Raw genomic sequence first — 17711 nt, forward strand, 5'->3', positions numbered from 1 at the left:
TCGCCCCTTCCTGTGGCTTCCAAGACAAGGAATTCCTTCACTAAGTTAGGTAAGGTAGGCTGGCTGTACACGTGTCCACATAACTGAATCTGCAGCCATTTAGGGAAGATGGGTTCCGTATCTCCCTTTTGTTTCTTCCCCTCTCTGTGAAAACCTCCTTTTTAACCTCAGCATTAAATAGTTTTTGAAAAATTGTCTGCAGATCGAATGAAAAGAGCAGTGTAATGTGATTTGACCTCCAGACCTTGGAGTCAGGCCTCCTGGGTTTAATTCAGTCTCCCGCCCCTTCCTAGCTATGCCACCTAAGCCAGCTTCCTGGAATGCTCTGTGCCTCGTGTGTGGAGTGGGTGTGAAGGGAGACTCGCTTTCCAAGGGTTCTGGAAGGGATGAAATGAGTTGATGCACGTGGAGGGCTCAGCTCTGACCGAGGAAGGGCTCTTCCAGGCAGAGAGGCAGGGAGGCTAACTTTTAAAGTGGAATATGTTTCCTTCTCAGGGATTCTAGCAGGTCTGACCACTTGCTTTGTGTTTGAGGCAAGGGTGAGTGTGTGGCGCCCTGCCCTCCCGCAGAACAGACCCGCTTGCTTCTTCCTTGCGCTCCATCCATTCAGTGGGCTGAGCTGCGCCTGTCGCATCATTGCATTTGCTTGAGGTTCACGAGCAGGTGGGGTCAGCTCCATTAACCCCAGCAAACGGCAGTATTGTGTTTCCACTAGCTTGGAGGAGTAATTAACCCGATTGGTTGAATTAATTACAAGAGGTAAGTTTGTTGTTCTTTTTAAGAAACCAAATTTAAAAAATGCAGCAGCTGGTGACATAACAACGGTACCATCGCTTTTTCGTTTCTGACACTGAGCACATGCAAAAGCAAACATGAGTGTGGGATCCACTAAAAACAGAGCCCCTGTCTGAACCAGGAGTCCAGTCACAAGGAGTGGTGCACAGCACAAGGGACCCCTTCCTCGGTCTCCTCAGGGTCTCAGAAGGCCCCCAGGATTTGAGCAACATAACAAAGCTTGCACAAGAAATCATGCTATATATTTAGCATTTAAAAGGACCCATGAATACATCTCTGTTTTTGTTTTACAGTTAGCTCTAGGAATTAAATGGCTAAATTAAACCCACCTAACTTCCTTCCTAATTAATTTTTTTTTATCAGTTTTGGTGGGTTTTTTTTTTTTTTTTTTTGGATCTAGAGTGAGAAGAAATTATCCTTTCCGTATCCTTTCCTAGTGTATGGACATTCTAGGACATGTTTGAAATTTGGGGTCCCATAAAGATCTTCACTACTCTTTTTTAGCTTCTCTCCTTTTTGACCTAAGGGATGATGGAACGCTTGCTATTTGCATCAGCCGTGGAGGGCAGAGGAAGGAGAAGGCCTGACCTTTGTCTTCGGGCCAATAGAGGCTATTGCCAGTGAGCCAGGAGTGTGTGAGCTAGAGGGATACCACTCTGAATGGGGGCTGTCTCAGGGTGTAGGTCTTCCTAGCTCTCCAAAGGTCAAGAGTGATTGCTTCTGATGATGTGACCTGACCCTATGGGCCTCCCCTCCACATAGCCACTCTCGTGCAGGATTACCAGGACCTAAGAACATCATGAAATAGGAACATCATTTTAGCACATTGTTCAGTTCACTCTAAGTCTGTTTGACAATAATATCAACTATGTCTATAATAATCGAGGTATGCATTCCATGGATATGTTTATTTCTAAAATTTCTCCATGTCTGTCTTTCTTCCTTCTATCCCACTTCTGTGTTTCAAGTTTTCCTGTCTCAGTCTTCCTGCCTCTTATCTACTTCCTTCGTCTCTTGTCCTTTTCTCTCTCTCCAGAGTACCCTGGCTTGTCTGATTTCTCCTCAGAATAATCTAGAACAATCACAAGATCCCATAGCTACTTGCTCCTCAGCCCAGTCCCTAGCTTCCATACTAGAGGAATTTACCTTCTTGGCCCACCAGTTCCTCAGCGCCATCTTGACAGGCACCATCTAAGAGTTTCATTCCGAAATCGAAACCTGAAAAACAGCCTCTTGGCAGCCCTCTGGTGAAACCTATCCAAATGAGGACCTTTGGTTTTGTATGGGCTCACCAAACTTTTACCAGACTTCACAAATGCTGCACTTCCCTCAGGCAGGCCTCAAGTCAGGCTCTGCTGGGCTCAAGTCAGGCTCGGCTCATTTTCTTTTGTGTCCCCGTCTGATGCCACCCTCCCATTAACAAAAGTCAAGTGGGTACAGAATCAGACCCCTGATCCTACATACTGGTCTGTGTGATTCAGATCATAGTCGTGAAGTATTTATTTTCTTGGGTTAAAAAAAAAAGAATTCCCCTATTCCCTCTCTCATGAACAACTGTGAATGTAGCAAACTGACACACACAAAAATAGATTGCCCGCTCTGGGTTTTTTTTTTTTTTTTTCTTGTAGTCATTTGTTTTACAGTCATGCTTTTTTGATGAAGTTGCTGCAGCAATGAGTGAATCTGAATGTCTTGACTATCTTGTCCGTAGGTGAATGTCCTATACTCCATAATTCCCAGCCAGTAAGCCAGCTTCCTTCCTTGAGACCTGAACATCATCACTACCCAACAATCGATGAGCCTCTTCCACCAAGTAAGCTTTAGTGTTTAAAGTCTATGTCTTAATTCTTCCTATCGAGTCTAAACAGGTCAGTATGAACTTGTGTGTACAGATCCAAAGTCTTCCCCAACTCCATACCTTACACAACTATAAAATAAATACATTTATATACATGGCACCTACTGTAAAAATGGGGTGTTTTGATGAATGATTTCCGTATGGGATCTTGAAGAAATAATCCATTACCTTCAGTGCCCCTCAACTTCTGAAACAGAGTATTTCTTACGAGACTTGACTAGTCCTTGCAAACTGTACATGACCTTTAAGTCCTGAATTTTACTATTTTCTGTTCAGAAGTTCACAGGTCAAGATAGACTAATCCTGTTGTTCTCCATTGAAGCTGTTTCATCGCAGATGCCTCCATATAATAAAACATTCAACCCATCAGGGTGCAAGGACCTGTGTTGCCTTGTTATAACTTCCATCAATAGGTGACAGCCTACTTCTTCGGTAGTTCTTAGGAGCTTCCAGAAAAAAGTATCATCTTTAGGGATGGTGTTCCATCCATAGTAATGGTGTAACTCATTACTATTTAACTAGTCATTTGAACTTGGGAAAATCATGTAATATCTCAGAGACTGAGTTTTCTTATTTGTAAAGTAAAGCCTTAATTTTCTCATTAGCTACATGCTAGATCTAGACTGGGTAGTTCCTAGATATCATTTTGGCCTTAACCTTATAATACTGCATTATCATACATTTCTAAGAAGGAACTGATACCCTGGACATTATACAGTCACTTCGCATATATATGTTCACGAATAATTCTAGAACATCTCTGTTTTGGCTTAGGCTTATTTTTCAAGCAGAGATAACCTTTAAGATTTGATAAATTTTACAACTGCAGAATCTTGCCAGGATGCAAGGAATCGATATTTCTTTACATTCCTTTGCCTGTGCTTACATTAGGAGGTTACAGTTAAAAAAAAATTTTTCCTGATTCATCTGTTCTTGGTAACATGATATATTTTGCATTTACACCATTCTTGTCTTATTCAGTTGTAATTTATCAGTGAGAAAAAGAATAAATACCTTTAATATGTAAACATTTAAAAGAACACTGTATTTGTTTGGGGGATCAGGGCAAACATTATGTTTTTTAATTTTTGATACCTGACTCCTTTCTTTATTTATATATTGATTTATGGATAGCCCACAGATGACTAGTAAAATTTCAGCGTCACTATACTTAGCACTTATGTAAAAAATATCTATTATAAATACATATATATAACATGTTCTTACCAGGAAAGGAACACTGTGTGCATGAATTGACCTTCAATCCATACAAGAGTAATTACTAGTTATATTCCGGACCTGGTAAATAATTGAATATAAGTCTAATTTAAAGATTTACTTTATATAAGCTGTTTTCAATAATGAAGACAAATTTCTCCAGTTGGGTCTCAGTTCTCTGTTCATTCAACACTGAAAAATATGACAAATGTTGGTAGGGAAGCCTAACAACAGAATTTTCTTTTTTTTCTTTTTTTTTTTTTTAAAGATTTTATTTATTTAACAGAGAGAGGGAGATCACAAGTAGGCAGAGAGAGGGGGGAAGCAGGACCCCTGCAGAGCAGAGAGCCCGGTGCGGGGCTCGATCCCAGGACCCTGGGATCACGACCTGAGCCAAAGGCAGAGGCTCAACATACTGAGCCACCCAGGTGCCCCCAGAATTTTCTTGATAGTCATTCTTTCAACAAATATTCATTAAATGCAACAAATATTCAATAAAAGGTAAACAAAACAGACAAAGATCCCTGCCCTCGCGGAGCATACGGTGTAGCCAGGCGGAAACCCACACATGATGAAAAGAGTGAACAAGGCAATAGTGTAACAGGTTAGATGGTGGGCAGTGCTGTGGGCAGGCATAAGCAGAGTGTGGCGAGGTGGGATTTGGAGGATGCGCTGGCAGCTGGTTCGCCATTTAAATCCGGTGGTCAGGCAGGCTTCCTTAGGAGGCAGCATTGGAAGCTAGGCTTAGAGGAGGTTGAGGAACAGCTGGGAGACCAGTGTGTCTGGGGCCGGGAGACAGTAGTGGCGGATAAGGTCAGGGAGATACCAGGGACCCAGAACACACAGGGCCCTGTAGGCCACTTAAGAGCTTTGGCTTTGACTCTGGATGAAAGGAGAACATTTTAGAGCAGAGAAGTGATATTCTCTGACTTAGGTTTTGTAAGTTTTTCTGCGGTTGCTCTATTGGCATTAAATTTTGAGGAGGAAATATAGAAGCATGAAACCCAAAATATGGTTATGGCTGTGGCCCAGGTGAGAGGCAGAGGAGGCTAGGGCCAGGGTGGGAGCAGTAGAGGTAGTGAGGAGAGCGGTTGCGTTCTAGACCTATGTTCCATAGGTAGGTTTGCCTACAGATTAGATGTGATGTCTGAAACAGAGACAGGAATCAAGAATGGTCTCAAGCATTTTAACCTAGAAAGATGGACTTGCCTTCAACAGGGGCGGGAAGGGAAGGCTACAGATAGAGGTTTTGGTGGGAAAGATCTGAAGCTTGATTTTGACCATGTTCTATTGGAGATGTCATCTAGGTAGTGATGTCAAGAAGGCAATTGGATGTGTGGCTGAAGTTTAAGAGAAAGGTGTAGACTACAAACATGGTATTGCATTTGTTAAAGTAAAAGAAGAAAAGGAGAATAATTTTACAGGCTTTTTTTAGTATAATAACTAAAGATGGTACATTGTTAGGCTCTACATTGTTCCTAGACTTCATGGAAAGGATAGAATTTTATATTTTCTGGGGCTTTCAGTCACAAATGAATCACCCTTACTTACCAAGCATCACAAAGGTAATCACTGGCAGGAATCTGTCTAGCCAACACAGTGCCGTGTCTGTCAGGATACACTGAGGCCTAAAGTTCTATTTGGAAGTCTTTCTTTACACAATATGTAAAAGTAAATTCTTTACAAACTAACCCAGAAAAAAATGCTTATAATCTCTAGAGATTATAAATATATAAATATATATAAGAAATATATAAATAGAAATATATAAATATTTCTGAACACATATGAATGTGCAGTTATGCATTTATAGTTAACACTATTACATATTTAATATATTGACAGAAGGACATGTCTGGCTGGCTTGCCATCCTTTTCCACGAGAGATTGGGAAATATGGGAACTTGTAGAAAGAAATTGTTATTACCACTGCACTGCCCCATTTGCTAGTGTTTTCCTTGGAGGATTTATGAGACTGGAGTCCTTCCTTCATGGCTGGAACCTGGAGGGTGGGGACCCTCATTTCTCAGCAGTGTGCCCATGGGACCTGGTGTAGTTTTTCATTCATAGGAAGTGCTGAGAGGAGTTTGTTTGTTCAACTGAACCAGATACCACAATACTCTTCAAAGACTCATGTTCCTTCTTTGTTGAATGACAGTCATGTTGAGTTCAAGAAAAAAAAAATTGTTGGGGAATCACTGAAATTTTAACAATTTTTGGATCAAGATTAATTACCTAGTAGTTACACATATACCCAGTTTTATCAGTGGGCTATTTTTCATTTACAGCTAACAGTTGAGCTGGATTATCTAGTAGACAATTTTCGTCCACACCTTCTAGAATATATTTATACAATCTGATTATGTTTTTCCTTCAGTTTGTCTTAAATAAGATTTGGTGTGTTCTGGTATTTTGGTTTCCATTGTGCATTATTTGGCAATTCCTCAAGTAAAAGTCAGACATAAGTTATCATCGTCACAGATGTACCATGCATACATAAAACCATAAATATACCAAATATATTGTTTTTTCTCATTTAAAAAAATTGAGAGTTGCTATGTCATTACCTGAATGATCATTTCTCAATAGAATTATTAATATCTGACCTACTCCCTAAAGCTATGGATTTTCTTACTTAAAAGGCTGAATAGTTTTCCTCCATTTGCAGTCATTTTTTGCTTTTTCTTCCTTAGCCTAACGCATTTTGCAGCATAACTTTATCATGAAGCTATTATTTCCACCACGTTTTCACATTTGGACTCTAAAAGCTTTGCCCATTGCTGTACAGCAGACATTGCTCTTCTGTGTGAAGCTTATTTATGTGTGTTTTACTTCTAGCTCTCCCGGGTTTGAGGACTTTGGCACTCACCCCGCCCTACCCCGTGTATTTATGTCGTGTATCCCCCCATGTGTGCATGTTCCGTTGTTTGGTTTTGAAATCCGAGAAGGGAAGAATTTATCTTTGTCTTGGGCTCCCCCTGCTGTTTGTGATGTTTCCTTAATCAGCAAAGAGGTAGTCCAACACTTGATGTGTGTTCATTATTTATCAGTGAAGAGGTATTTAAAATCTTGATGTGTGTTAATAGTTGTTACTGGTTTTGTTTTGTTTTGTCAAGAGATATTTGGCAGCCACAGGTGGGTTGAAAATACACTGAACTTACAACTTACCAAAAGGATGGTTTGAGGGGCTCAGATCCTTCCATTCTTCCTCAAGAGGAATGGCAATGAATTAAAGTTGCAGAGTATTGGATAGAGGTCATCTGAAGTTTCAGGTACAGTATCTTAGAACTGTAGCTAAAAGTGGTTTTAACACGAGGGCCATCATCCCCTCACCGACGAGTCGCTGTCTCTCAGATTTAGCGAAGAAAGGATTCTCTGGCATCAGACTGTCAGCTCTCCCTGGAGGGTGTTTCCAATCTTGCAGCTGTCATTGGAGTAGCCAACAAGATTGACAGGATAGAGATTGTTAAGGGAAGAGATAAAGTAAACATCAGACTTTCTCTTTAGAAAACAGTAGAATCGTAGCATAGGTCGTATTTGAGGAACCCTAGCTCTTAAGAGACGCTGAGTGCAGGAGGCTGTTTTTCGGAAAGCCAGTACAGCAGTAGTACCTCCAAAGTCATGGCAGGTGCTGGGGGCAGGGTCTGACCTTTAGCAGGTCACCAACAGTGAGTTCTACCTACAGAAGACCTGGCAGTGGTATCTATTTCCCGTGAATCAGGAGTTTGTCCTTGATTTCTCTTTTTGCCTTTTTATCACACACCAGACTGGGAAGCTCGCATTGACAGCCACGGGCGGGTCTTTTATGTGGACCACGTGAACCGCACAACCACATGGCAGCGTCCGACAGCAGCAGCCACCCCTGATGGAATGCGGAGATCGGGGTCCATCCAGCAGATGGAGCAGCTCAACAGGCGGTTGGTGATCAGCATGCGGGGAACCCCTGGGAACCCCTTGGAAAGGAGAGGGGCAGCCAGCGAAAATCCCCCCCACTTACACGTTTCTGCTCAGACTGTATGAGGAGCCTGGAAAGTAATTATGTACCTTAAGAAACCCATTTGTAGCAGTACTTAGAAAGCTAGATTTAGAATTTGGTGGCAGGAGACTAATTAAGCCTGAGTGTCATTTAAAGATGGAGAATTCTCTGAACTTCTTGATGGCATGTGCTCAAAAACAGGTGTTCCTTAACCAGGGGCTCTCAGACCACCCTCCTCCCTAGGATGAGGATGCCTTTGTTCCATGAACCCTCCAGAAACTGTATGCAAAATTATACATGGATGCACATTTTCCCATTAGACTGGTCCATATCTCTCATGAGATTCTCAAAAGGGCCCAGAACTCAAACAGCTGAGAACCCTCCAAAGATGTGTTCAGTAGAATACTAAAAGCTGTCTGTATTCATGTCTGTCTGTATTCATGTCTTCCCCGGTCCCCTAATTGCTATATACTCAGTAATTCCTAAACAGCTTTCATCTTAGAACAAAAAAAAAAAAGTTTAAAAGCAGTTTTTGAGGATTGTTTGGTCTAAAAACCAGACTCTTACCTGTGAAATTGTCAAGATGCCATTTTGTTTTTAACCTGCAAATGAGATCCTAAATAACATTTCTGTCACGCTGTAAGCTAGCATGTGCATCATATCCGACCTCTTGCTTCTTTAAGGCCAAGATGGCAGTTTTGGGATACTTTTCGTAGCCAGGACCGCAAACTGCATGCTTGAATTCAGCCTTATCCACAAGCCATCTCATTAGGATGAAACAAAGGAAAAGTTGAAAGGAACTATACAGTATAAGGAACTAGAAGCTGACGTTATCAGCCAGAAAAATAAAGTGGGCAATTTAGTCCTATGAAAAACACACAGAGGCAAAAAATTGAACTTCTGGTTACTGTTGCACACAGAAGAACACACTTAGGTGAAAATCGCCAGAATTCTTTGATTGCTCGAGCATTTGGAAGACATTCACTATCCATTTTTTGTCCATTAGTAGCTGAGCATTTAAAGTCATTAATGAGAACCGTGCTGGATATTCATCGGCAGTACATTTCTCTACCATCATTCCCACAGAAGGAAAACACATTACAGAACTTGTGATAACCCAGCTTTATTAGTTAAGAATGCATCAGAAATCTACAGGAGAGCCCTTTCCTGGTGATTACAATGAAACTCCTGTCAATAAAAATGTGGAGGACACAGCAAGCTCATTTTACACAGAGACTGCACTGAGATTGCATAGACAGAAATAATCTGTAGATCTTTCCTGCCCAAACAGAGAAGCTGAACTTGATTAGGAGCTGAACTTGGCAGGCTGAGACATAGGGAGAGTATCACCAGGCTATTATCTACAGGAGGTACAGTTCCAAGCACTGAAAGAAAACAATACGTTGAAGCAGAAGTAAGCACCTTGACCTAGGACATTAAAATCCATGAAAATTCATCATATTCAGGTTATATAATATAAAAATTAGGCCAAATCCATCCTGAATCAGGCCTCTAGAGAAGTTCTACAGGCTTTCATGTGTAAATTCCTGTGCCCTCCAGTGGAGCTGAACCATCGGGAGAGGCAGCCAGACTTTGTGAAACAGGAAGTGGTATTTGGCACATCCATCTGGACAGATAAAAAGAAAAGAAATTTGGTGACTTGAGAAAGTACTTATTTCTTGTGAGAAAACCTACTTAGGGAAGGCCAGATAACCTCGAGATAAGTATCCCAGCTCTTCAGCGCTTATCTTAACCTAATACATTCAAGCTTATAGAGTTTTTCAGTGACCTGGCATGATAAGGCGGCCACAGAAAGTACACTGCTGGTCTTTGGGATGTGATCACTCCTGGGGGGTGTTTTTCTGAAAACCTTTGTTGGTTATCAGAAGGAATTAACAGCAATCCCCGTCTCACAGCAAAACAGATATTTCTCGGTGTTGCAAGGTGTAAGGGAAGGAAAACGTTCTTTCTTCCCTCCTAAGTTCTTTGGCTGACTTCATACTTAAATTGACATAAGAAAAAGATTAAAAGGAGAAAACTAAATTTTATTTCATATGTAGGAAAGCTCACAGAACTATGAGACTCAAAGAAATGACAAGAAACATTTTTTCTGTGTAAAGAATTAACAAACCAGTTTGGGCTTGGGGTAGTAAATTGGTGTAGAGGAACAAGGTTGGTTTACCCAGCCGTCGTGAGCCTGATCCCTATCCCTGATGATAAAGAGGACTACTGCCCTCCAGGTGCAGATTCACAAGGGAAATTCACTTCCTGCCTTCAGAGATCAGAGGACGGTCAGAGGGTCCTTCTGCACTGGTGGTTTCTTAAAACTTTAATTCTAAATAATCAATATGCCGAAATGGCATATTTTGGGGTGGCCTGTCCTGGACCCAGTGGGGTTTCCCTGGACTCCCAACAGCATAATTATGAAAGTCAAGTGTGTTTGTGCAAGAAGATGCACACTGAAAAAGGTAGAATGCACAGTGCAGCCTACAGCGACCACATTCAAACTCACCGGTACCCAAACGCAGCACACCTTTCCTGGCCTTTATGGCTTGACCATTGTGCTTCTGCGGCAGAGACGTCCCTCACCACCTGCCATGCTCCATACTGCTAAGGCCCATGAGAATGTCCTGTGGTCCCTGAAATCTCCCAGAACTCTTCACGCAGAGTTAGTGGTTGCCTCTTCTGTGATTGAAACTTTCTGCCTTGTCCTCCCGGGTACCCCTCCCCATGCCTGATGGGTACCAGAGTCTAACAGGACTCAGTGTAAGAGTTTCTCTAGTTAATTCTTTCACTTTCAGAATATTCTGAATTAATTCGATGCACCTTCACAGATATTTATCGAACAAGCAGAAAATATAAATATGTATTCTCACTTCAAATAATCAACTAAAGTTTGGGGTTTTTTAGTTATTTGGATAAAATATTTCTATTATTGAGACATGGAAGTTTAAAAATGTAAAAAAAAAAAAAAAGATGTATATATAATTCTACGACCCCAGGCTTTACCTTTTGAAAAAAATCTTGTCTTTAATTTCAATGTGCATGCATAGACCTTGTGTAGCTGTGATGATAATATGTAGTTAGTTTTATATTCTCTTCTCACTTGCCGCACTATAAGCATTTTCATATTGCTACAGAGACTTAGAATATCATTTAAATGGTTGTATAGTGTTCCAATGAATGGACTGTACTTTAGTTAACTTCTTTTGCCATAGTGCTGGATGTTTCCCTTATTGCTTTCATTACTATTTTGGATAAGGCTGAGGGCCCTGTAAAATATTAGTATTATCTCACAGAAGTATTTTCTGGGGGTTATAGTCTCCAAAGCGCAAGCCACGGGAGATCACTGTGGTCTTGGTACTTGATATCAATGCCTAATGTTTCCTAAAATGCAGGCTCGCTCTGCCAGCAACAACAACTTCACTCCTGTCCCATCTTTGGGTGTGGTTTTGTGGACCTAAGAGGTGCTCCCAGGATTTTAGTTCTTACATTTGATTTCTGACAGGGAGGGTCAACTTTTGTTTCCATAAGTTTTTCTTTTACCAGTTATAGTTCCTCCCATGAGAACTGTATGGTCTTGGGCTTTTGTGTTTGGTTTGGCTCAATTCTGGAAGGTTTTCCTCTTGCTTGGCTTTGTGCATCCCTGTGTGTGTATTCATTTATAAATTAGATATTCTGGCTGACTTTCTTACCAATTTCCATGAACTCTTTTTTTTTAATAGAGTATTTTTTTAAATTTTTATTGACATATAATGTGTTATTTGCCCCAAGGGAACAGGTCTGTGATTCATCAGTCTTACACATTTCACAGCACTCACCATAGCACATACCCTCCCCAATGTCCATCACCCAGCCACCCCATCCCTAACCCCCACCACTCCCCAGCAACCCTCAGTTTGTTTTGTAAGATTAAGAGTCTCCCTCCCAATCCCATCTTGCCATAAACTCTTTATATAATATTTTAAAAAGTATGAAGGAGGATGTGGAAGGATAATTCTTGATGAAATGTGAGAGAACCTGTTCTGACTCCCTCTCTCATCTTTAAAACAGAGCGAGTGTCTGAGGCTACCCTCGCTGAGTGATCCCTCCACAAACTGCTGTGTGTCCTGCTTCCCCAGAACTGTCCCTGTACTTCAGGACAGATCAGGGCTGGGGTGTAGTACCTGGGATTTGAGGCTGTTGACGCAGTAAAGCCCAAGACAACCAAAGTCCAACTGAGGACACACAGCATGTTGTGAAATTACTGACATTTTCATCATCAAATAAGATTGCATTGATTCACAGACATTCTCTTCTGTGGTCACTGTACTTTGGGAAGGAAAAGTGAGGTTACAACTTTATATTTGTCTGTGCTCTGTTCTGGGTTATCTCTCACAGAGTAACAAACCACCCAAAATTGGCATGAAACAATGATAATTTATTGCTACCATCATTGTTATTATATATCACTTTTATTTGCCATGGTTTCCATGGCTGACTGGGTTCAGTGAAGCCATTCTCTCTTGGGGTATTGTGTTGTCTTGTGGTTGCAGAGGGTTGCCGGGGCTGGTGACCCATATATCTGGAGGTTGATGCTGGCTGTGACTGTCAAGCAAAACACCTATCTATGGCCTTCCCATGGGACCTCACAGCACGGGCACTACAAACTGTCACTTACGTTATCTTCAATTTGTCAAGGTTCCCACAAGCTCTTCCCAGGTTCAAGGAGAGGCAACATTGATTCCACGTCTTAATAGATGAGTAATTAGGTTCCAGAAGAGCATGTGGGACTAAAAATATTGTTGAGCCATTTTTGGAAAATGCAGCCTGCCATGAATCATTTAGGGAATCTCCCTGAAAACAGCTCCCTTGGTCTTTGGCAGCCCCATTCCTCCCCTGGTCAAGGTTACACACTTAGGCAGCTTCTCAGTGGCTCACTCTGTCCCTCCCACCATGGTGGCACTCTCTGAGTTCCAACAGGCAGAACAGCAGACAGCCATCCTTCACCTTCCCCACAACCTCCAGACCACAGACAGGTTGACGTGGTAAATAAACGTGGGATTCCTCGATATAATCCTTTGCTCATTCCTGCCCTCTCCCTGTTTTCTTATTAGAGGACTTCTCAAAAATGCCCCACAGTAACTGCTGCAGGCAAAGGTGTCTCTTGACACACGTCATGAGTGAGTGGCTGAGCCTCTGTAGATAAAGTACACCGGTGACTCTTTTTTTTTTTTTTTTTAGATTTTATTTATTTATTTGCCAAAGAGAGAGAGAGAGCGAGCACAGGCAGGCAGAGTGGCAGCAGAGGCAGAGGGAGAAACAGGCTCCCCGCCAAGCAAGGAGCCTGATGTGGGACTTGATCCCAGGACGCTGGGATCATGACCTGAGCCGAAGGCAGCCGCTTAACCAACTGAGCCACCCAGGCGTCCCCCAACTGGTGACTCTTAAACCTAGACGGAAGTAATGCCACCTGAAGGACTTCTTAGAAATGCAGATTTCAATTTTGCTTTGATTTCTGTGATTATAACAATCGCCCAGCTGATTCTCTTGCAAGGGGTGTAGAGACCACACTTAAGAAAAAAAAAAATTCCTTTAAAGAACAAAGAAAGAAGGAGGTCTCTGGTCTTCAGAAGCCCCATCACAGTGAACTCTGTAATGATGTTTCCCCCTTGCCCCATGTTGGATTGCATTCGGAGACTTGGTTATTCACTGTTCCTTGGGCTCTCACTCTCCTCTTCCTCTTCACACCTCTTTCTCCACCCCCTGTATCTCCTTCCTGGGTGCAAGACTCATATAGCAACCGGTCCTTTGCCTCTTGTCACTTGCATGAAATCAACGACCTCCAAGTCAACATATCCAAATCCACACCAAGATTCCCTTCCCTCCTGCCTGTTCTCCTACATGTCCCTTTTCAGGACTGGCTCCCTCACTTACCATCACTATTGTCTCCTCCTCCTTCAACCTCTGCATCCAGACAGGCCCCCAGGTCCTGCGCAGTCTGCATATAAGATTACACCGATTCTGCCACGAAGTCTCTCTTGAATTCAGCTCCCTCTCCCATTCTTGCTGGGCCTTGAGGAAAGGGGAAGCTGAATCCTGGGTGTATGCCTTGGTAGGCTGAGACATTAGGCAAAACAGAGGTCAGGTGGGGAGGATAAGGGGGCTACATGGATGAGGGAAGTAGAGCAAAGAGGAAGGACACGGCTAGACATCAACCTATAAATTACAGCGTAAATGAGACAGAGTGGGCTATCAGAGGCAGGGAGGTTTAGGAAATGTCTGCATTTGGGGCAGAGACAGATCTTACTCTCCCTGCCGTGGGGGGGTGTTCCTCTCCTCCAGCCATGGGGTGTTCCTCTCCCCCATGCTTGCAGAGCCACCATCGTCCCTCATGCCCGCCTGTGTCCAGGCCTTTAGCACCTCCAGACTGGGCTGTTGCAGTGGCTGGTTCCCAGCTGCTCTCCCCAACTCGTGTTCTCCTCCTGCAGTGCATGCCCCACCTAGACGGACGTCCTCATTCTCAGTTGCTAGCTCAACGTCTTTTTCAGCAACTAGCCAGATCCTGCCGCAGTGGTTCTCAAAGTTGGTCCCTGGGCCAGCAGCAGCAGCATCACCTGGGAACTAGTTAGAAATGCAGGGTCTTGCCTCCTCCCTCCCCAGATCTACTGAATCTGAGAAATTCTGGGAGTGGGGCCCAGCTGTCTGTGTTTCAACAAGCCCGCAGGTGATTCTGCTGCAGCTCAAGAACCCGTCTTTACAGGGGCACCTCAAGGCTCCCTGCCTCCCCCTCTGCTGGTCCCTTCGCTGCCTGAGCCCCACACCTCCCAGGAATCCACCCAGCTGCTCAGAGTTCCGCAAGACTGAACTCTTCTGTGTTAGTATACATTCTTTCCCTGAAAGGTCCCCAACAGGCTCATACTAATTCAAAATGTAGGCATCGAGGTGTTTCTCTGTCTGTATCTTATGCTTTGGGACAGCTTTTTGACATTGTTAGAGTGATGGCTTGCATGCCATTCCCCTCTTTGTTCTGTCTCCACTGTGTGTGTTCAGAGGCCGAAATCCTATTCCCATCCTGACTTGGATCTGAAAGTCCAGCATGGAGCCTGGGCATTTTGGGAGAGTCAGTACATACTTAGTAAGTACCTGGAAAGGTGACTGACTGGCCGAATCCTCAACCTGGGAAGAAAAATAAAATGAGCCTTCAAATCAGCAGAAAACATCTGCTTGTCGGCCAGCATGCTCTTAGAATGTAATATTTCCACAGTTCCTGCCAATGATATGTTACCTATCAGATGACAATAAGGGAGTAGAATTATTACTCTGGTTTATAGACCACAATATGTACAATAATGTAGAAGTAATTTGATATCTTAGTTGTGACATTTAAAGTTATTTCCCAAACCATTATTTTAAACTTAGTCTGGTTTTATTTAATGCAGGGCAGAGGCTGGTCTTTTGTGACTAGATATCTGTGTTAATGTGTAAAAGTTACTATACTTGAAACTTATCACAGTTTACAAAACGAAAAGAAGTCCACTCACTCATCTGGACACACTTGTCTTGCCAGTTGTTTCGGTATCTTGTGGGAATTTTAAGCATTTATTTGCCAATATTCAAGACGATTCTTTACAGATTTCTCCAGTTCCCTGATTCAGAGCATCAGCCCCCAGCAAGGCATTAAGCAAAAGTTAACCCCTGTCTTTCCATTTTCTGATGCAAAGGTATCAAAACATTCAGCGAACCATTGCAACAGAGAGGTCGGAAGAAGATTCTGGCAGCCAGAGTTGTGAGCAGGTCCCGGCAGGAGGCAATGGAGGAGGTGGTGGGAGCGACTCAGAGGCTGAATCTTCTCAGTCAAGTTTAGGTATGGAAGGAGGAGAAGAGTGGTGGAATGGGGGAGGGGAAAGAGGCTTGGTGTCAGCAGTGTGAAACAGACAGCATTTTCCCACCATGAACATAAAGGAGAAGTGAATTCATAGTAAGAGAACTCATACTTGCGCATTGAGGCAATTTTTCCAGTGGCCTAATGATTTCTCGTCGAGTGAATTTATTTGTGGGTGTCCTAAGAATTTTCCACTTATAAATAAAACATGCATTGAAAATTCACAGTCTACATCAAAGAACCTACATAACAACACTAGGAATAATTATTTGTTTGCATTTAAAATAAAATACAATTCCCCCTTGAGGGAGCAACGTGGGAGTAAAGAGGTATTCCCAAAAGCTTACCTTAGGTACTCTTCTGCCCCCCGCGCCTGGTTACCTAATACCGGAGGCCAGGCCTCCGCCAGTTGTCTGCTTTTCATTTCTTTGAATCTGCCTGAGTGGACTCAGACGAGAATATTCAAGAGGCATAAAAGACTGGCTTCAGTTTTTTATACCCGTAATGACAAAAGATTATCACAGTGACTTCCCAATCCACTTTCTCTTAAGTTGGGTTGAGTGCTGGCACGTTGGAAGCTCGGGGCAGAAGCTCCTCGCTGCAGGGCAGAACAGTGGATTTCCGTGCACACACAGTCCCACCAACGACTGTAAGTGCGTCCACTCTCTTCATTTTACCAGACAAGCTAGTTAAACTGACTGGTTTTAGTTTTTCTATTTATTCATTTTTGTGACCTCTGAGAGAGGTGTGCTCAAGTGGTCAAGTAATTAAAAGCAAGAGGAAAAAAAGGAATAGAAAATCTCTTTCTGAGTTTGGTTTCGGGAAGTTTTGCATTTGCAATGTAACAAACCATCCCAAAAGGTAGCAGCTTAAACTCCTAGCCTTGCATTTATCACACAGGAGAGCAATTTTGTATTTGCGGTGGGGCTCGCGCATGTGTCCTCAGTCAGCTGCCCAGTCCCCTGCAGGCTGACTACCCTGACGTGGTCTCATTTGGGCTGGCTGGTCCCTGCTCCCTGTAGCTTGTCTTCTTGTCCCAGACTAGCCCAAGCTTGTTCTCACAGTAGTGGCAGGGTCCTAAGACAGAGTGGGGACACGAAGACTTCCTGGAACCCTGACTTACGAGTTCTGCCAAACTCTGTTACTCTAGGGAAGACACAGGCTAGCTCAGTTCGGCAAGAGAAGTGCAGAGCCTTGTGGATGCAAGGAGGAGAAGAATTGTGCCTCTTAACTATGCTTAGCCTTAAGATAGCCTTAAGATAACTATGCTTAACTATGCTTAGCCACTCATAAAATAAGAGAACAGCACTGGTATAGAAGGGACAAGATGTTCGAGGACGTGAGCCTACCAGAGTTATGCAGGAGCACTCCTAGGAGATAATGACTCTTCACTGGCACAAACAACGTGATAGGACACCTGGTCCTATCACCGAGATACCTGATCATATCACTCTTCAGAACCACAGTCCGTTCCCAGCTGTCCAGTCAAAGCTTAACGCGCTGCTGGTGTAAAGAGAAAAGTACTGCATTTAAAATGACTTTTTCCCAATGTGTCTGTTGCTTTCCTTTCCTTTTTCCAGATCTGCGGAGAGAAGGGTCACTTTCTCCGGTGAATTCACAAAAAATCACCTTGTTGCTGCAGTCCCCAGCGGTGAAGTTCATCACCAACCCCGAGTTCTTCACTGTACTACATGCCAATTATGTGAGTACTCTTGAATACAGAGGGGACCCACCTGGCTTCCATCAAAACTCAAAATACGTCTTTGCTAAATTGTTTAATAGATGAAAAGGGAAGGCATTTTAACCCAGGCAAGATTGAAACCAAAACAGAACAAACCAACTCAGTCCACTCTTTCTACTATCTGGGAGTCTCCCAAAAAGGAGAAGAGCTGGATTTGGCAATGCTGTTGCTTCTTTGTTTTCATTAGGCACAAATGTATCAATATCAGTGAAAGTCCTTTGGAAACAGATATGTGTTTCTGTTACTGCTAAAATTTTAA

At 42.9% G+C, this 17711-nt stretch overlaps 1 protein-coding gene across 4 annotated transcripts in view; it reads left to right on the forward strand.

The window, feature by feature from the left end:
- HECW1 (HECT, C2 and WW domain containing E3 ubiquitin protein ligase 1) overlaps positions 1–17711 on the forward strand; it is a 467220-nt gene that overhangs the window by 366140 nt on the left and 83369 nt on the right. For 3 of the 4 annotated variants that reach the window (XM_059170590.1, XM_059170591.1, XM_059170592.1), the window contains 4 exons: positions 2507–2608; positions 7638–7788; positions 15551–15693; positions 17292–17413. In XM_059170590.1, the coding sequence (XP_059026573.1) occupies positions 2507–2608; positions 7638–7788; positions 15551–15693; positions 17292–17413 (518 nt within the window). The remainder of the gene's footprint in view (positions 1–2506; positions 2609–7637; positions 7789–15550; positions 15694–17291; positions 17414–17711) is intronic. The other variant, XM_059170593.1, reaches the window with a different exon arrangement.

The sequence above is a fragment of the Mustela lutreola genome, chromosome 4 (genome assembly GCF_030435805.1).
Source record: "Mustela lutreola isolate mMusLut2 chromosome 4, mMusLut2.pri, whole genome shotgun sequence".
Taxonomy (NCBI): Eukaryota; Metazoa; Chordata; class Mammalia; order Carnivora; family Mustelidae; genus Mustela; species Mustela lutreola.